Source organism: Plecotus auritus (assembly GCF_963455305.1).
Source record: "Plecotus auritus genome assembly, chromosome: 5".
Lineage (NCBI taxonomy): Eukaryota > Metazoa > Chordata > Mammalia > Chiroptera > Vespertilionidae > Plecotus > Plecotus auritus.
Genome location: NC_137776.1, coordinates 121,319,361 through 121,335,440, shown reverse-complemented (window position 1 = coordinate 121,335,440; position 16,080 = coordinate 121,319,361). Strand labels below are relative to the sequence as shown.

Genomic DNA, 16,080 nt, shown 5'->3' with positions numbered 1-16,080 from the left:
CTATTTTACAAGTTTAATTAACTGATGCTTTAAAATAAAGTATTTTTAAATATTAGGCTTCATATTTATATTTAATATTAAAGTATTTTAATATTTATAGTAGCTTCAGGAAGACAAGTTTTAATGCTCGCACTTTCCCGTATTTTTAAACTTTACTCCATGGCTCTCTAACGTTGTAACGTGGAAACATCACACGAAATGTCCCCGGCGCGGAGCAGTGGCCCGTCCTTCCCGCCTTCCCGGCTCTGCATCTGGGCGCATCTCGCGCAGAAAGTGCCCCGATTCTGTACAAACCACCCAGCACGCTCTGATTCCAGCCTCTGATCCCGCAGCAAACGGATTCTCGGTAAAAATGGCCTCGCCGGGGTTTCCGCGCAAAAGGAAAGCCCCACGCTCCCGGGGAAGCGCAGCGAAGGCCAGGTTCTGTGCCGGCTTCCTCAGGACTATGGCCGCGGCGAGGCGCCGGCAGAGCTCCGTCCTCAGCAGCGGCGGCCTCCGAAGGGAGGTTTTGCCTTCACTATTAAAGCGGCACAAAGCGGCTCCGCGGGGCGGGCCGGCTTCTCTGCTCTCAGACCAGACTGATCCAACTTTCCCCAAAAAGCGGCTTCATAAAGGCCTCCTGCGCTCCCTCTGGTGGCCAGCTGGAGAATCGCGCTTTCTAGAAATCCCAAGAAGGAAAGTTGCAGCTACTTGGGCCCGCGACTCCCCCTGGCGGTAGTCCCCTGAATCACTGCAATTCGCAATGGCCCAGATCTCTCTGTGGCTGGTGGCGGGGGCCATGCTCTGCTCCAGCCCTGCTGGTTCTCTTGAGGAGGACTTACTTTGGATCCACAGAGGAGACAACCTGAGTGTCTTCAATCTTTTGAGGCAACTGCAAAAGATCCCCCCTCACTTATGCCTGGGTGACAGAAATGACTTCAAATTTCCTTGGAATAGGGGGACAATCACCCAAATGCAGAAGACACAACACACCTGTTTCCACCATCTGATGATCATGCAGATCTTCACCCTCTTTAGAACACAGCACAGCCTTGCTGCATGGGACCACACCCTCCTCTCTCAACTACTCTCCAGCCTTCATCACAGCCTGGAGGACCTGGAGCAGAGGGAAGGAGAAAATCGGGCTTGTCCCACTTTGGGAATTCATGTCCCGAAGTACTTCCAAAGAATCCATAACTACCTGAGAGAGAAGAAATACAGCGCCTGTGCCTGGGAGGTCGTTAGAGTGGAAATTACACTACGCGTTGGAATCATGTAACAATCCTCACAGGAAAGTCAACCAATTCACAATAACTTTCTATGGTGACTGACTCTCTCTCTTCAATTGCATTGCTTGCTAAGCCCCAAAACAATCTCCACTCACATTTCTGCACCAGCTGAGAAATACCTACAACCCGAATCAGGGGGTTATTTTAAAAATACAATGTACATCATGAATTTACAACATTATGTTTAGAGAGAGAGAGGGACATGATCTGCTTTCTTAAATAAAAAATTTTATGACATGATTTTATTTTTTACTGTTTTTAATTTTTTGGGACAGTGGTAGTGGAGGGGGTAGGGGATATTTGCTGTTTCCAAACTATAAATTCCATCTTTTTTTTTAATTGAAAGGTTCTTCAGGATAATATTTGGTTAAAGACATTTGACAGTGAAGTTCATGGTGGCTCTTGTAACTGATCAACAGAAAACTATCCACACCTTGGTCATTATAGAACTTTATTTTGCGTTTGTAGAAGAGCACAATGCAAGCATTTCTGATCAGAGGACTCTTAAGTTTGGCTCTTTTGTAAACAATGATTGTAGGTCATGGGCACGTTCTATTTGGAAACTTTGCCAACTCAGCGTGTGTAGCCAGATTTCTCTGGGAACTTAATTCTATTCTCCCCAGTTGTACAGAGAGAAATGAGGGTAGGTCACCTGGGATGTTTTCAAGGCCAGGACTGTCCTGGGCAATATCACTTATGCTCCCAGCAGTGGGGCTGAACCTATCTCAGGTGATGCACTAAGTGCAAAGAGGTGAGAAGTAGACTCGGACCTGGTGATCATGGAACAGGAGACAGAGCACACCTAGGAGCAGGAAGGAGATGAAAGTCAGCAGCAGTGTGAGAACTGGGCAGAACAGAGACAGGTAAAGCCTGGACTGGAACAGGCAGGCCCTCAGGAGGGGAGCAATGGGAAGGGCCTGCACTGAGACACCTGTTTCTGCAGATCATCCTGGTTCCGAGGGTGAGAAGATGGAAGTGGATGCTGAGAGCAGAGCTCTCCCACAGAGACGTGGCCAACAGCAGTGTCCCCAGCACAGGGGACACTGACCCCACAGCAGCCTGCTGGGAATTGGAGGGACCACGGTTACTCCAGAGCCAGAGACAAACCTGTTTCAATTGTCAGAAAATTCTACTCTTTAAACTATGTAAAAGGAATGTTGACTACTTTTCCTTGGAACTTGAAGTCAGTCAGTTCTGTGGACTCGGACCACACTGGTGATGTCATACAGAACAATAGACAGCAGTCCTCAGGCATTTGAAGTGGAACTTGGAATCCATTGTCACCCCACCCTCCCTGCTCAGTGCTCTCATGCCATGGCCTCTCCTTGGTTCATAAATCCCATGTCCAATTCTATCCTTGTCTTTTAACGGGCCCTTCCAGACAAGCCTTTATCTTAATCTTCTAAAGGATTTGACCTTGGATTCTTGGTACCTTCCAAATAATTCATCGCTCCAGATTTATACTGCATAATAGTGGTATAAAAAGTTTAATACAAATAGGATTACTGAGAAGGTTGAATTCAGCATTTCAAAGACTTTACAACAGTCGGTCAATAGTTAGCATATGCGATAAAATTTTGTTATCATTTACTATAAAATATCAATATAACTATTATTTAGATTAAGACCACACTCTTTTAGGATCATCCAATTCCATTTCTCTTAAATCCACATTACTCAAGGCAAGCTTCTCAGTGGCTGAGTGGATTTGTTAACTAGATGGAGCACACAAACCTGGGCTAATATCCACTAGGCAGCCAGGGAGGGTCCTGTTCAAGCAGTGGGGGTGGTGGTTGCCAAACTTTTGAGAGTTAGTTGCTGTGAGTCTTAACTTCTGACCTCAGAGCTGAACCCATGTGCATTAAATGACAGGAAAGTGACATGGCTGGTCACTGACCCAGGACGTCCTGCTCTTTGAGCCTCTGGGGAGAGGCAGCCCATCGCTGTGTTGGTGTAGCTCAGGGCTGGCTTCCATCCTCCCTCTGCCACAGCACCAGGGACCCCGTGTGGCTACAGTCAATTCTGCCAACTTACACTTTGTCTTCTCATCATCAGAAGTCACTTCCCTGCTTTCTCTTTTATGACATGCAGCATTCTATTCGTTTCATTTTTGTCACAAACTACTGTCAATTTTGCTTTCTGGGAAAGTTGAAATGAGAAATAAAATGTCTGAAGTCCTGATAATTATCGAGAAAAATGGTGAAGTCTCTTTGCCCTTCTTTATTCCCATTGTTTGTATTAACCTGAGGATGAAGCAGAGAGTAATGCCAGAGGAGAAAGACAGACTATGCCCAGGAAACCACTGTAATTACTATGTGGTTATTTACCTTTAAAATGAAGCACCATGAATAATTAAGAAAAGAAGGCTGAGATAGCATCCTGAGCCTCACTGCCCTGCATCCTGAGCATGAGACAGACAGGGATGAACAGAGAGGCCCAACTTAAAGTCAGTCTGAATGAGCAGCTGACGTTCACCAGTTTCTGTTCTACAAGTTTCCACTGGGAGACATCGTCACTGAAACTCCTGTGCAAAGCTCAGAAATTCTGAGCATAGTGTGTTCCATCCTTTCAGCAAAGAACTGAACAATAAAAGCGGTGCTGGCATAATAAAAGTTATCGTCCTATTGAATGTAAATGATTGCAATGGATAGCTAATGCCTCCACCCACTTAGACAAAATAAACGTTTTCTGTCAGCGTTTAGGGCTGTGGACACCTCTGACACCCAAGTCCTGACTCAGGAGAGGAGCAGGTCACCAATAAAAACAAGGGTCCTTCACACACACCCTCCCGGGGGAAGAAGAGGATCCTGGTGATCATTTTGCCACAGAGACACAAGCCCCTCCACCTGGGGAGGATTCTAAGGACCTCAGGATGGGGTGAGCCTGCCCTCAAGGGGGAGTCCAGGAGAGTTATAGTTGAGGACACTGTCACTCCAGAGGCAAAGGGTTACTAGATCTGATCTCGGCCTCGTGAATGGGGTGGGTGGTGCTGGGAAAATATTACTGTCTTGTTATGAGAATCTGCACACCTACACCCACCAGCAAAGAACCCAGATTCCTGCTGGGGGTACTGGTACAGCCTGAGGAGCCCTAACAACCAGTTACAGACGCCGAAAGGAAACGGCAATGTCTACTGAAGTCCTGACCTAGTGGACCCGGGAAGCATAACTACGTGGCCCTGCAGGAATGGGTTCCAGAAGAGAAACATCCCCGAAACGCAGTCACTAAAACCTCAGCCTCTGCAGGGAACACAACAGTAAACAAAACTCAGCCCTTGGTTCTAAAGAGCTTATGTACTACACGTGGTCCAGCGAGGACCTGACTAAATACACTATCCCACTTGGTGAGGGAGCCTGACGCCCTGTGCAAAGTAAGGAGGGCAGCACGGTGCCCAGACTGACACATCTAAAGTTTGTTGGGAGCCCTAACCGGTTTGGCTCAGTGGATAGAGCGTCGGCCTGTGGACTGAAAGGTCCCAGGTTCGATTCCAGTCAAGAGCATGTACCTTGGTTGTGGGCACATCCCCAGTGGGAGGTGTGCAGGAGGCAGCTGATCGATGTTTCTCTCTCACCGATGTTTCTAACTCTCTGTCGCTCTTCCTTCCTCTCCGTAAAAAATCAATAAAATATATTAAAAAAAAGTTTGTTGGGAATTTAATATAGAAAATTAATATTGCAGATTGATGACATCTTCTTAGACCACCTAAAAGAAACAAAAAAGGAAGTGGAAAGAAATGGTTAGAAAATGAAAATTGTGGTGTTCCCTATTTAAGGGCCCTGCCCAGAAAGAAGGTCACTGGAGAACTTTTGGCTCAAGGCTGTTCACCAGACGCCCAGCTCAGCCAGGCCAGCAGCACCCTCGTTTGCCCATGGCCCTCCTGCTCTCTCTACTCACGGCCCTGGTGCTGTTCAGCTCTGGTCCCGGTGAATCTCTGGGCTGTGGCCTGCCTCAGGACCATGCCCTGCTCAGCAGGGAGAACGTAGAGCTTCTGAGCCAAATGAGCACAATCTCCCCTCTCTTCTGTCTGAAGGACAGACAGCACTTCAGATTCCCCCGGGCAACGGTGGATGGCAGCCAGGTCCAGAAGGCCCAGGCCATCTCTGTCCTCCACGAGATGCTCCAGCAGATCTTCGACCTCTTGCCCACAGAGAACTCCTCTGTCACCTGGAACACGACCCTCGTGGACCAACTGCGCACAGGACTCCATCGGCAGCTGGAAGACCTGGACACCTGCTCGGCGCGGGAGATGGGAGAGGAGGGATCTGCCCTGGCCATGCAGGGCCCTACCCTGGCCTTGAAGAGGTACTTCCAGGGCATCCGTCTCTACCTGAAGGAGAAGAAATACAGTGACTGCCCCTGGGAAGTTGTCAGAGTGGAAATCATGAGATCCTTCTCCTCAACGAGAGCCTTGCAAGAAAGGCTAAGAAATAACGATGGAGACGTGAAGTCACCTTGAAAGGATTCTCACTGATGAATGTGCTACATCACGTTTGCACATCTTGAGTCAAATCAAAGGCTCTTAGGTCAGCTTTAGTCACAGAATTTATTATATTTTATTCAGCAAATCTGTTGTCAAGGTATTAAGCAAGAAAATGTTATGAAATTTAGCTCCTGGGATATCAGTCCCTAATAGATTACTGTGGTGATGCTATTTATTTATTTATTTATTTATTTATTTTCTACTTCATTTACTATTCATTATTTCATGTTATCATATTGATATATTTACATAACCAATATTTGCCCTTACTTTGTATTAAAATTTACACCACATGTTTACTGTTTTGGCATTAAACTTGCATTTTGCTTTATTAAATTCTTATCAAAATAATTTCCCGAGTTCTTTTATTCTGAAAAACTAAATCTTTATTTTTTGCCACATAGATCAATTTCAACATACTACTTGTCTATTAAGTCCTCTAGAACAGTTACACCAAATCTCAGAAAATGCCTATCTAATGCTGGAAACACATGGAATTGAGAAGAGCCCTGGAAAGCATGGGAGACGTTCACTGGTCATGTCTGAGTTGTTACTGATTTCTGTTCCGTCAACAAGGAGCAGTGGGAAGAAACATCTGAGAGGAGTCACCTAGAGTGGAGTGGGAAAGGTATATGGTCTTCGTTGGCTGGAAATAAGATCATTAAAGGTACGTGTGGACACATCTGAGAAGTGAGATGAGGAGGTTAGTGGTCATTTTTCACACACTTAACTCTGTGGAATGGGACTGTGTCTCCAGTTTGTCACCCCTCTCATGGCGGTTTTTATCCGTGAAAGAATGGGATTCTGCAGCCCATTCAGCATCCAGAGATTTGGGCTGGATCCTACCTCTATTTAACAGCAGCGGGACTTTGATAAACAATGTAAACTCTCATGGTCCTGGGTTTAATGTGGGGACAATTACAGTTTATTTTGATAGGATTTTTGCCCGAATGAATATTCCTTGTCCTGTTTTGAGTAAATACACACAAAAAGCATAAAGCAGTGCCTGGCAAACATAATCACGATAGAAGGGCGATCCTCAGGCAGGAGCCCAGTGAGCTGGTTGAGGTAGGGCCTAGAAGGCAACACTGGGGAGGCTGCGAGGCCCTGGGCATAACCGGTCTTGTTCCTGTGTTTTTACGCGGGTATTAGTGTCACAGTACATTCAATGAATGAATATTCCTCGTCCTGTTTGCTGGAGATACGTGCAATTTCTGTGCATTATCCTTCTAAAAGTGCTCCTGGAAATTAGTAGAAATTGTTGGTCAATTTTGGACTTCCCAAAGCTGAGCGGTGATGGGGTCCAGGCTGATTGTTTGAAGGCAACAAGGGAAACTCACCTATATGTGGAGTTAAAACCGCAGTAAAGCAAAATGAATTTCCCTCTTCTCTTTGATGGTCTTTACTACTTTCCACATATAACCTTTGAACTCACACACACCTACACTTTAAACATGCCAAAGATGTCTCAGATGCATGTACATGTTATAGATGCCACACACATATATGAGATGCTCATTGGTTGTGGTTTGAAAGGAGTTTGGACCAGTGAACTCAGTCCAGTGGCCACGAAGTGTGGTGGCATCTGCTAGACTGGATGGGGGAGTGGCCTCTGTTGACGTTCCAGTTGTGTCCCCTTTTGTCAAGAACCCTTTGGGAGTATTCCAGAAATGGGACTGGGCCTGGAACCCTGGGGGCACAGGCTTCTTCTCTGCTCAGTTTCCTTGGGGGCAGCACTGTGCTGCAGACGGAGAACTTTGCCTGGTTTATTCTGCTTCTAACTTCGTTTCATTTCTATAGCGTTGGAATCATATTTGGGAATTACGACATTCAGTGATGCCCATGTGTAGCAATTTTCTTTTTAAAAAGGTCAGGCTAGGGAACCAAATGTTCAGCCCCCAAAAGATTGAGTCTTGTTTTCCCTTTTCTTCCCACTATTCCAAACCAACAGTTAGAAAGGAGACATCAGGAATGGGAATTCTCAGGAGAGATGAGACCATTATCCATCTGTGAGACCTGGAAGGTCAGAGCACAGGGTAGACACCAGGGCTTCAACTGAAAACCGGTAACCACAAACTTGGCTGTGGTAGAAGATTCCAGCATATAAATCCCAACAAATGATTCTGGGCCATGGAATGGCTTCTTAAGAGAGTTCAGGTCACCCGAGGGCCAGAGTTCCTCCACTGTTCTCCACCCACTTTCCCCTCTCGGGGCCTCTGGGCCAGGCCTCTCTGTTGCGTTGGATCTGACACAAAAAGAGCCACACTGAGCCTCTGAAATACTCTGATCAGACACGAGTAGATTTGGCCTCAGGGAGCATAATCCGCTGGGATGGAGCATCCGTGTCAGTGAGAATCTCAGAGTCTGTGCCCTTTTCAGGAAAGGACCGCTGTCTGAAATATCAGTAGAGGACCACGTGCATAAACCCTTGGTATTTGACTTTAACAAACAAACTTCAATTGAAAATGTTTTGATCGACTTTAAAACTGAATAAAATGGAAATACAAGAGGTGTGCATGAAATCAGTGGAGAAAGTCACATGATTATTAGTCAGGTTTGTTGCTTCTTTAGAACGAGAACAGCAAACAGCAGCTTTTGGACTCTTTGTGGGTCTCTCTGCAGCCATGCAGAGGCAGGAAGGACACGGAGCTCCAACAAGTCAGGTTCTGCTCTTCAACCCGGGGCTCACCCAGCGTTGATCGCATTTCACTTTTCCATAAAGTCCCAGGGACACAGCTGCTGACAGACATGCCACTTCCTAGAGCAGGCCCTTCTCAGTGGTGCCGAGAGGACAGACTCACAGCAGGAAAGCAAAGGAATCAGAACCTGTCCCCTCCCTCCGGATCCTCGCTCTGCTCCTCCACCTGGAGCAAACGAGGAAGGAGCCATGGGCCCTACCTGTAGGTGACAGTGTGAGATGTGGTGGAAGAATGATTATTTTGGTGGCAAAATGATGAGGTAATATCTTTGGACAAGTTAAATTCTCTAAGTTTCAGACTCCTTGAGAGAGAACCTGACTCACAAACCTCCGGGAGCTGTCATGATCACCTGGGACAATGTGTGTGAAAACATTTAAAATGGAATAGCTCTGTGCATATGTGGCTCTCACTATTATTGTCATGCATCCTTTGACCTTGAATTTTAATTCCTGGGCAGTAGTCTTGAAAGGGTCTATTCCCAAGGAAGCTTTCACTCAGCCTCCTACAGACTCTCTGCTCCTCCTGCCACTTGACACACCCAGGCTTCCCTGTTCCCAGTTTGGAGAGCTCACCCGGAAGGCACTTCACACAAATAGATTACAAACTTTTATGTTACTCATCCATATGAGATGACATTTTGAAAAAGTTAGTGACACTCTCCAATGAAAAACCATGACTGTATACGTAGCGGAATGCTTACTACAAAATCTTGGCTTAAAACAATTGATAGGAAAAAGATGTTGTAAGGTGAAGTGATGACAGTCACTAGGTCATGAGATACTGCCAAGCCCTAATCGGTTTGGCTCAGTAGATAGAGCATCAGCTGGAGGACTGAAGGGTCCTGGGTTCAATTGCAGTCAAGGGCATGTACCTTGGTTGCGGGCACATCCCCAGTAGAGGTTGTGCAAGAGGCAGCTGATTGATGTTTCTCTCTCATCAATGTTTCTAACTATCCCTCTCCCTTCCTCTCTGTAAAAAAAAAAAAAAAAAAATCAATAAAATATATTAACACAAAATAATAATAACCTGCTTAAAATAGTTAATATCCCAAAAAGCATGCTTTGGGGTAGCAAACTCTTCTACCCTTCAGTATCTACCATATACAGTATACAGGAGGTATACACGTCATTAAACTTAAAAAAAAGATATTGCCAAATACAGCTATTCTTTCCATTGAAAATGAGATAAGCAGGGAAGTAGTAATTTTGAAAATATTACTGATGAGTTTGCTGCCCTTAAAGCCAGGAAATCACAATAAAGTCTGGTTGCGTCAAAAATTAATTATTTCAAATTAATACAAATTTTAAGACTTAATTTTAACCTTTATGATACATTTTTTACCACTTTAACGCTGTGGTGAAATTAGCCATTAATGTGGAAAGCACTATATATTACACACACACACACACACACACACACACACACACACACACTTTCTCCCATAAGTCCATAGCTCCTTTAGGTCTCAGCCATGCCCCCAAGACATTCCATGGAGCTTCCTGTCCATAATGCAGATGTTTTCCCCTTTCTCTGAATTCTATAGCAGCCTCAACTAAGACATATGGCATCATTCATTTAGCACCTACAATACACTAGTTGAGACCAGGCCTGAATATTTCACGTTGAAATCCGAAATGACAGAGAGGAAACTGACGTGTACAATGACTTTCAACTCCTTTCTTTCAAAGAAGACATGATACCTCTGCTCAGAAGTAAGAAACACCGATGCAGCATCAAAGAGAAGGGGAATGATTGCCCCATCTAAAAGGCATAGAGTATTAATGAGAGAAAGGAAACAGCAAGAAGTATGATGAGGCTAGAGGAAGAGTATGCTGGTATTTGGTTTCCCACAGCTTGTTGGCCCAAATACATTATTTTAAAATATATTTTCGTTGATTTAAGAGAGGAGGGGAGAGGGAGAGAGAGAAACATCACTGATGAGGGAGAATCACTCACTGATAGGCGGCCTCCTGCATGCCACATACTGGGGATCTATGGAGCTGGCAAGCCCAGCATGTGCCCTTGACCGGAACTGAACCCGGGCCCCTTCAGTCTGCAGGCTGACGCTCTAGCCACTGGGCCAAACCAGCCAGGGAGGCCCAAATACATTTTTAAAGTTAACTAAAAATGACTCACCATTGTCACATGGTTACAAGAAACTGTCCAACATGGCAATACTCTCAACTGAAAACAAGTAATCCCTTTGATAAAAAATACCATCTTCAATAAAACGTTTGTATTGATTTCAGAGAGGAAGGTGGAGGGAGAGAGAGATGGAAACATCAATGATGAGAGAGAATCATTGATTGGCTGCCTCCTGCAAGCCCCACCCAGGGATCTAGCTGCAACCAGGACCTGTGCCCAGACCAGGAATCAAACCAGCGCTGAGCCAGGCAGGCCAGGCTGAAACAAGTCATCGTGAAAATACTAAAGTGTTAGCTTCCACTCCAGCCAAGGCAGTAAAATTACATTAAATCCTAGTTTGGGTACAAATAAAATACAGTTGAAATAAAGTGGAAATTTCATACATGCAGATTTTATAGTATGAATGTTAAAAATTAAAACTTTTAAAATTTTCAGTTAATATTTACTTAATAGTCAGTATATAAGTATTTTAAAAATTCTAATAGAATGATATTTTCATGTTAACATTTTTAAATTTTAAGTTGATTTTAAATCAATATTTAAATATTTTTTAAAGTGTAAGAGAATGCTTGAATAGTTTTTACGTTTAAAATACATTTAAAATATTTCAGGATTTATTTAATACTAAACTAATAAACTATTTCAAAAGTTTAAATAAGTAATGCTTTAATATAGAATTTTTAAAAAATATTAGGCTTCATATTTATATTTAATATTAAAGTATTTTAATATTTATAGTAGCTTCACGAAGAGCCGTTTTAAAGTTCGCACTTTTCCGTATTTTTTTTAACTTTACTCCATGGCTCTCTAAGGTTGTAACGTGGAAACATCACACGAAATGTCCCCAGCGCGGAGCAGTGGCCCGTCCTTCCCGCCTTCCCCGGCTCTGAATCTGGGCGCATCTCGCGCAGAAAGTGCCCCGATTCTGTACAAACCACCCAGCACGCTCTGATTCCAGCCTCTGATCCCGCAGCAAACGGATTCTCGGTAAAAATGGCCTCGCCGGGGTTTCCGCGCAAAAGGAAAGCCCCACGCTCCCGGGGAAGCGCAGCGAAGGCCAGGTTCTGTGCCGGCTTCCTCAGGACTATGGCCGCGGCGAGGCGCCGGCAGAGCTCCGTCCTCAGCAGCGGCGGCCTCCGAAGGGAGGTTTTGCCTTCACTATTAAAGCGGCACAAAGCGGCTCCGCGGGGCCGGGCCGGCTTCTCTGCTCTCAGACCAGACTGATTGAAAACGAATGTTCACCGCTCAGCTTTTCACAAAGGCAACGTCACAAAAGGCCTCCTGCGCGCCCTCTAGCGGCCACCTGGAGAATCGCGCTTTCCAGGGATCCCTAGAAGGAAAGTTGCTGCTAATTTTGCCCGCGACTCCCCCTGGCGGTAGTCCCCGGAATCACTGCAATTCGCAATGGCCCAGATGTGTCTGTGGCTGGTGGCAGGGGTGATGCTGTGCTCCATCCCTGCTGGTTCTCTTGAGGAGGACATACGTTGGCTCGATATAAGAGACAACAAGAAAGTCTTAATTCTTTTGTCACAACTGCAAAGGACCCCCCCTTACTTATGCCTGGCTGACAGAAACGACTTCAAATTTCCTTGGAATTTGGAGACAATCCTCCAAATGAAGAAGACACAACGCGCCTGTTTCCACCATGTGATGATCACGCAGATCTTGTACGTCTTCGCAACAAGGCGCAGCTTTGCTGAATGGGACCACAGCCTCCTCTCTCAACTAATCTCCAGCCTTCATCAGTGCCTGGTGGACCTGGAGGACCAGGCGAAGAAGGAAGGAAATAATTTGGCTTGTCCCAGTTTGGGAATTCTCATCCGCGAGTACTTCCGAAGAATCTATAAGTACCTGAAAGAGAAGAAATACAGCTCCTGTGGCTGGGAGGTCGTTTTAGTGGAAATGATGAGACGCCTTGGAACAATGTAACAATCCTCAAAGCAAAGTCAACAAATTCAGAATAAATTTGTATGGTGACTGGCTCTCTCTCTTCAATTGCAGTGTTTGCGAAGCCTCTAAACAATCTCCACTCACATTCCTGCACCAGCTGAGAAATACCTGAAACCACAATCAAAGGGTTATTATAAAAATGCATTGTACATCATGAATTTACAAATTTATGTTTAGAAAGAGGTACATGATCTGCTATCTTAAATAAACAATTTTATGACATAATTAGAGGCCCAGTGCACGAAATTCATGCACCGGTAGGGTCCCTAGTGGATTGATGCCGACAGCCGGCCGAGTACCTCCTCCCTTCCTCCGGATGCCTATCGAACTTGGGGCCTCCTTCCCTTCCCCTGCCTCCTGGTGCCGCAGTGGTAAAGTGGGTGAGGGGGGAGTTGGGAGGTCCACCTCCATTACCCCAGTCAGCTCCGCCCCCTGGTCAAACTCTCAGATGAATTCTCGGTCCAGGGGACAATTTGTACACTACACTTTTATTATATAGGATATTTTTACTGTTTAATTTTTTGGGAGGGCGGTGGTGGAGGAGGTAGGGGCTATACGCTGTTTCTAAATGACAAATTACACTTTTTTTTTTTTTTAAATGGAAAGGATCTTCAGAATAATGTTTGGTTAAATACATTTGTCAGTTAAGGTCACACTGGCTCTTGTACCTGATCAACAGAAAAATATCCAGACTTTGATCATTATAGAACTTTATTTTGTGTTTGTATAAGAGCACAATGCAAGCATTTCTGATCAGAAGACTCTTAAGTTTGGCTCTTGTGTAAACAATGATTGTAACTCATGGGCACCTTCTATTTGGAAACTTTGCCATACTGAACATGTGTTGCCAAATTTCTGTGGGAAGTTCAGTCTATTCTACCCAGTTGTACAGAGAGAAATGAGGGTAGGTCACCTGGGATGTTTCCACGACTGTACAGGGCAATGTCACTTATGCTCCCAGCAGTGGGGCTGAACCTATCTCAGGTGATGCACTAAGTGCAAAGAGGTGAGAAGTAGACTCTGACCTGGTGATCATGGAACAGGAGACAGAGCACACCTAGGAACAGGAAGGAGATGGAAGTCAGCAGCAGCGTGAGAACTGGGCAGAACAGAGACAGGTAAAGCCTGGACTGGAACAGGCAGGCCCTCAGGAGGGGAGCAATGGGAAGGGCCTGCACTGAGTCACCTGTTTCTGCAGATCATCCTGGTTCCGAGGGTGAGAAGATGGAAGTGGATGCTGAGAGCAGAGCTCTCCCACAGAGACGTGGCCAACAGCAGTGTCCCCAGCACAGGGGACACTGACCCCACAGCAGCCTGCTGGGAATTGGAGGGACCACGGTTACTCCAGAGCCAGAGACAAACTTGTTTCAATTGTCAAAAAATTCTACTCTTCAAAACCATTTAAAAGGAATGTTGACTACTTTTCCTTAGAACTTAAAGTCAGTTCTGTGGACTCGGACCACACTGGTGATGTCATACAGAGCAATAGACAGCAGTCCACTGGCATTTGAAGTGGAACTTGGAATCAGTTGTCACCCCACCCTCCCTGCTCAGTGTTCTCATGGGGTGGCCTCTCCTTGGTTCATAAATGTCATGTCCAATTCTATCCTTGTCTTTTAATGGGCCCTTCCAGACCACCCCGTATCTTAAATTCCTTACGGGTTTGACCTTGCATTTGTGGTGCCTTCCAAATAAATCATCGCTCAGATCAATACGGCATAATAGTGGTATAAATAAGTTTAATACAAATAGATTACTGAGAAGGTTGAATTCACCATTTCAAAGATCTTAGAACAATGATTGGACCATAGTTAGCATGCAATAAAATTTTATCATTTACTGTAAAATATCAATATAATTATTATTTAGATTAAGAGCACACTCTTTTAGGATCATCCAATTCCATTTCCCTCAAATCCACATTACTCAAGGTAATCTTCCAGCAGCTGAGTGGATTTATTAACCAGATCAAGCAGGTACATCAGGGTCAATATCCACTATGCAGCAGGGAGGGTCCTGCTCCAGCAGTGAGGGTGGTGGTCGCCAGTCTTCTGGGAGCTGGTTGCTGTGAGTCTTCTGTTCTGTCCTCAGAGCTGATCCCATGTGCATTAAATGACAGAAAAATGATGTGGCTGGTCACTGACCCAGGAGGTCCTGCTCTTTGAGCCTCTGGCAGAGGCAGCCCATCCCTGCGTTGGTGTAGCTCAGGGCTGGCTTCCATCCTCCCTCTGCCACAGCACCAGGGACCCCATGTGGCTAGTCAATTCTGCCAGCTTACACTTTGTCCTCTTGTCAGCAGAAGCCCCTCCGTCCTTTCACCTTTATGACATGCAGAATTTATTTGTTCCATTTTTGCCAAAAACAACTGTCAATTTTGCTTTCTGGGAAAGTTGAAATGAGAAAGAAAAAGTCTGAAGTCATGATAATTATAGAAAAAAATGGTGAAGTCCCTTTGACTTTCTTTACTTCCCTTTATATGAACCTCAGGATGAAGTAGAAAATCATGTCAGAGGAGCAACACAGACTATGCCCAGGAAACCAGTGAAATGACTATGTGGTTGTTTACATTTAAAATGAAGCACCATGAATAATTAGGGATGGAAGGCTGTTTCTCCCTGACTTAGCAGCCTGAGCCTCACTGCCCTGCATCCTGAGCATGAGACAGAGGGATGAACAGAGAGCCCAATAGAAACACGCAGACTGAATGAGCAGCTGACGTTCACCAGTTTATGTTCTACAAGTCCACTGAGAGACGTCATTGAATCTCCCGTGCCCAGCTCAGAAATTCTGAGCTTAGTGTGTTCAATAATTTAAAAAGAGAATTCAATAATAAAGCTGCACTTGCCAAAACAAATCATTGGCCTACTGAAGATCAGTTATTGCAAATGAATAACTAATGCCTCCACCCACTTAGAGAAAACAAACGTTTGCTGTCAGCGTTTAGGGCTGTGGACACCAATGACACCTGGGTCCTGGCTCAGGAGAGGAGCAGGTCACCACCAAAAGAAGGGTCCTTCACACACACCCTCCCGGGGGAAGCAGGAGGATCCTGACAGATTCTTTTGTCAACAACGACAGAAGCCCCTCCGCCTGGGGAGGATTCTAAGGACCTCAGGATGGGGTGAGCCTGCCCTCAGGGGGGAGTCCAGGAGAGTTATAGTTGAGGACACTGTCACTCCAGAGGTAAAGGGTTACTAGAGCTGATCTCGGCCTCGTGAATGGGGTGGTGCTGGGAAAATATTACTGTCTTGTTATGAGAATCTGCACACCTACACCCACCAGCAAAGAACCTAGATTCTTGCTGGGGGTACTGGCACAGCCTGAGGAGCCCTAACAACCAGTTACAGACGCTGGAAGGAAATGGCAATGTCTACAGAAGTCCTGACCTAGTGGACCCGAGAAGCATAACCTCGTGGCCCTGCAGGAATGGGTTCCAGAAGAGAAACATCCCCGAAACGCAGTCACTAAAACCTCAGCCTCTGCAGTGAACACAACAGTAAACAAAACTCAGCCCTTGGTTCTAAAGAGCTTATGTACT

At 45.4% G+C, this 16,080-nt stretch overlaps 3 protein-coding genes across 3 annotated transcripts; all 3 read left to right on the top strand.

The window, feature by feature from the left end:
- Window positions 1-742: 742 nt before the first annotated feature.
- On the top strand, window positions 743-1,258 carry LOC308248624 (interferon omega-1-like; the record flags this gene model as incomplete). The annotated part of the gene is made up of 1 exon (XM_080668757.1): window positions 743-1,258. The coding sequence occupies one exon, from the start codon at window positions 743-745 to the stop codon at window positions 1,256-1,258; it is 516 nt and encodes a 171-aa protein (XP_080524883.1).
- A 3,764-nt stretch (window positions 1,259-5,022) lies between these two features.
- Window positions 5,023-5,724, top strand: LOC308248187 (interferon omega-2-like; the record flags this gene model as incomplete). The annotated part of the gene is made up of 1 exon (XM_080668233.1): window positions 5,023-5,724. The coding sequence occupies exon 1, from the start codon at window positions 5,137-5,139 to the stop codon at window positions 5,722-5,724; it is 588 nt and encodes a 195-aa protein (XP_080524359.1). The 5' UTR covers window positions 5,023-5,136.
- Window positions 5,725-11,382: 5,658 nt separating this feature from the next.
- LOC308247957 (interferon omega-1-like) lies at window positions 11,383-12,622 on the top strand. The gene has a single exon (XM_080667833.1). It carries the CDS (start codon window positions 11,997-11,999, stop codon window positions 12,519-12,521), a length of 525 nt encoding a protein of 174 aa, XP_080523959.1. The 5' UTR covers window positions 11,383-11,996; the 3' UTR covers window positions 12,522-12,622.
- The last annotated feature ends 3,458 nt before the right edge of the window (window positions 12,623-16,080 follow it).

What these genes read in the sequence shown, in the direction of transcription:
- LOC308247957 (XM_080667833.1), top strand. Translation starts at nt 11,997, where the DNA reads ATGGCCCAGATGTGTCTGTGGCTGGTGGCAGGGGTGATGCTGTGCTCC.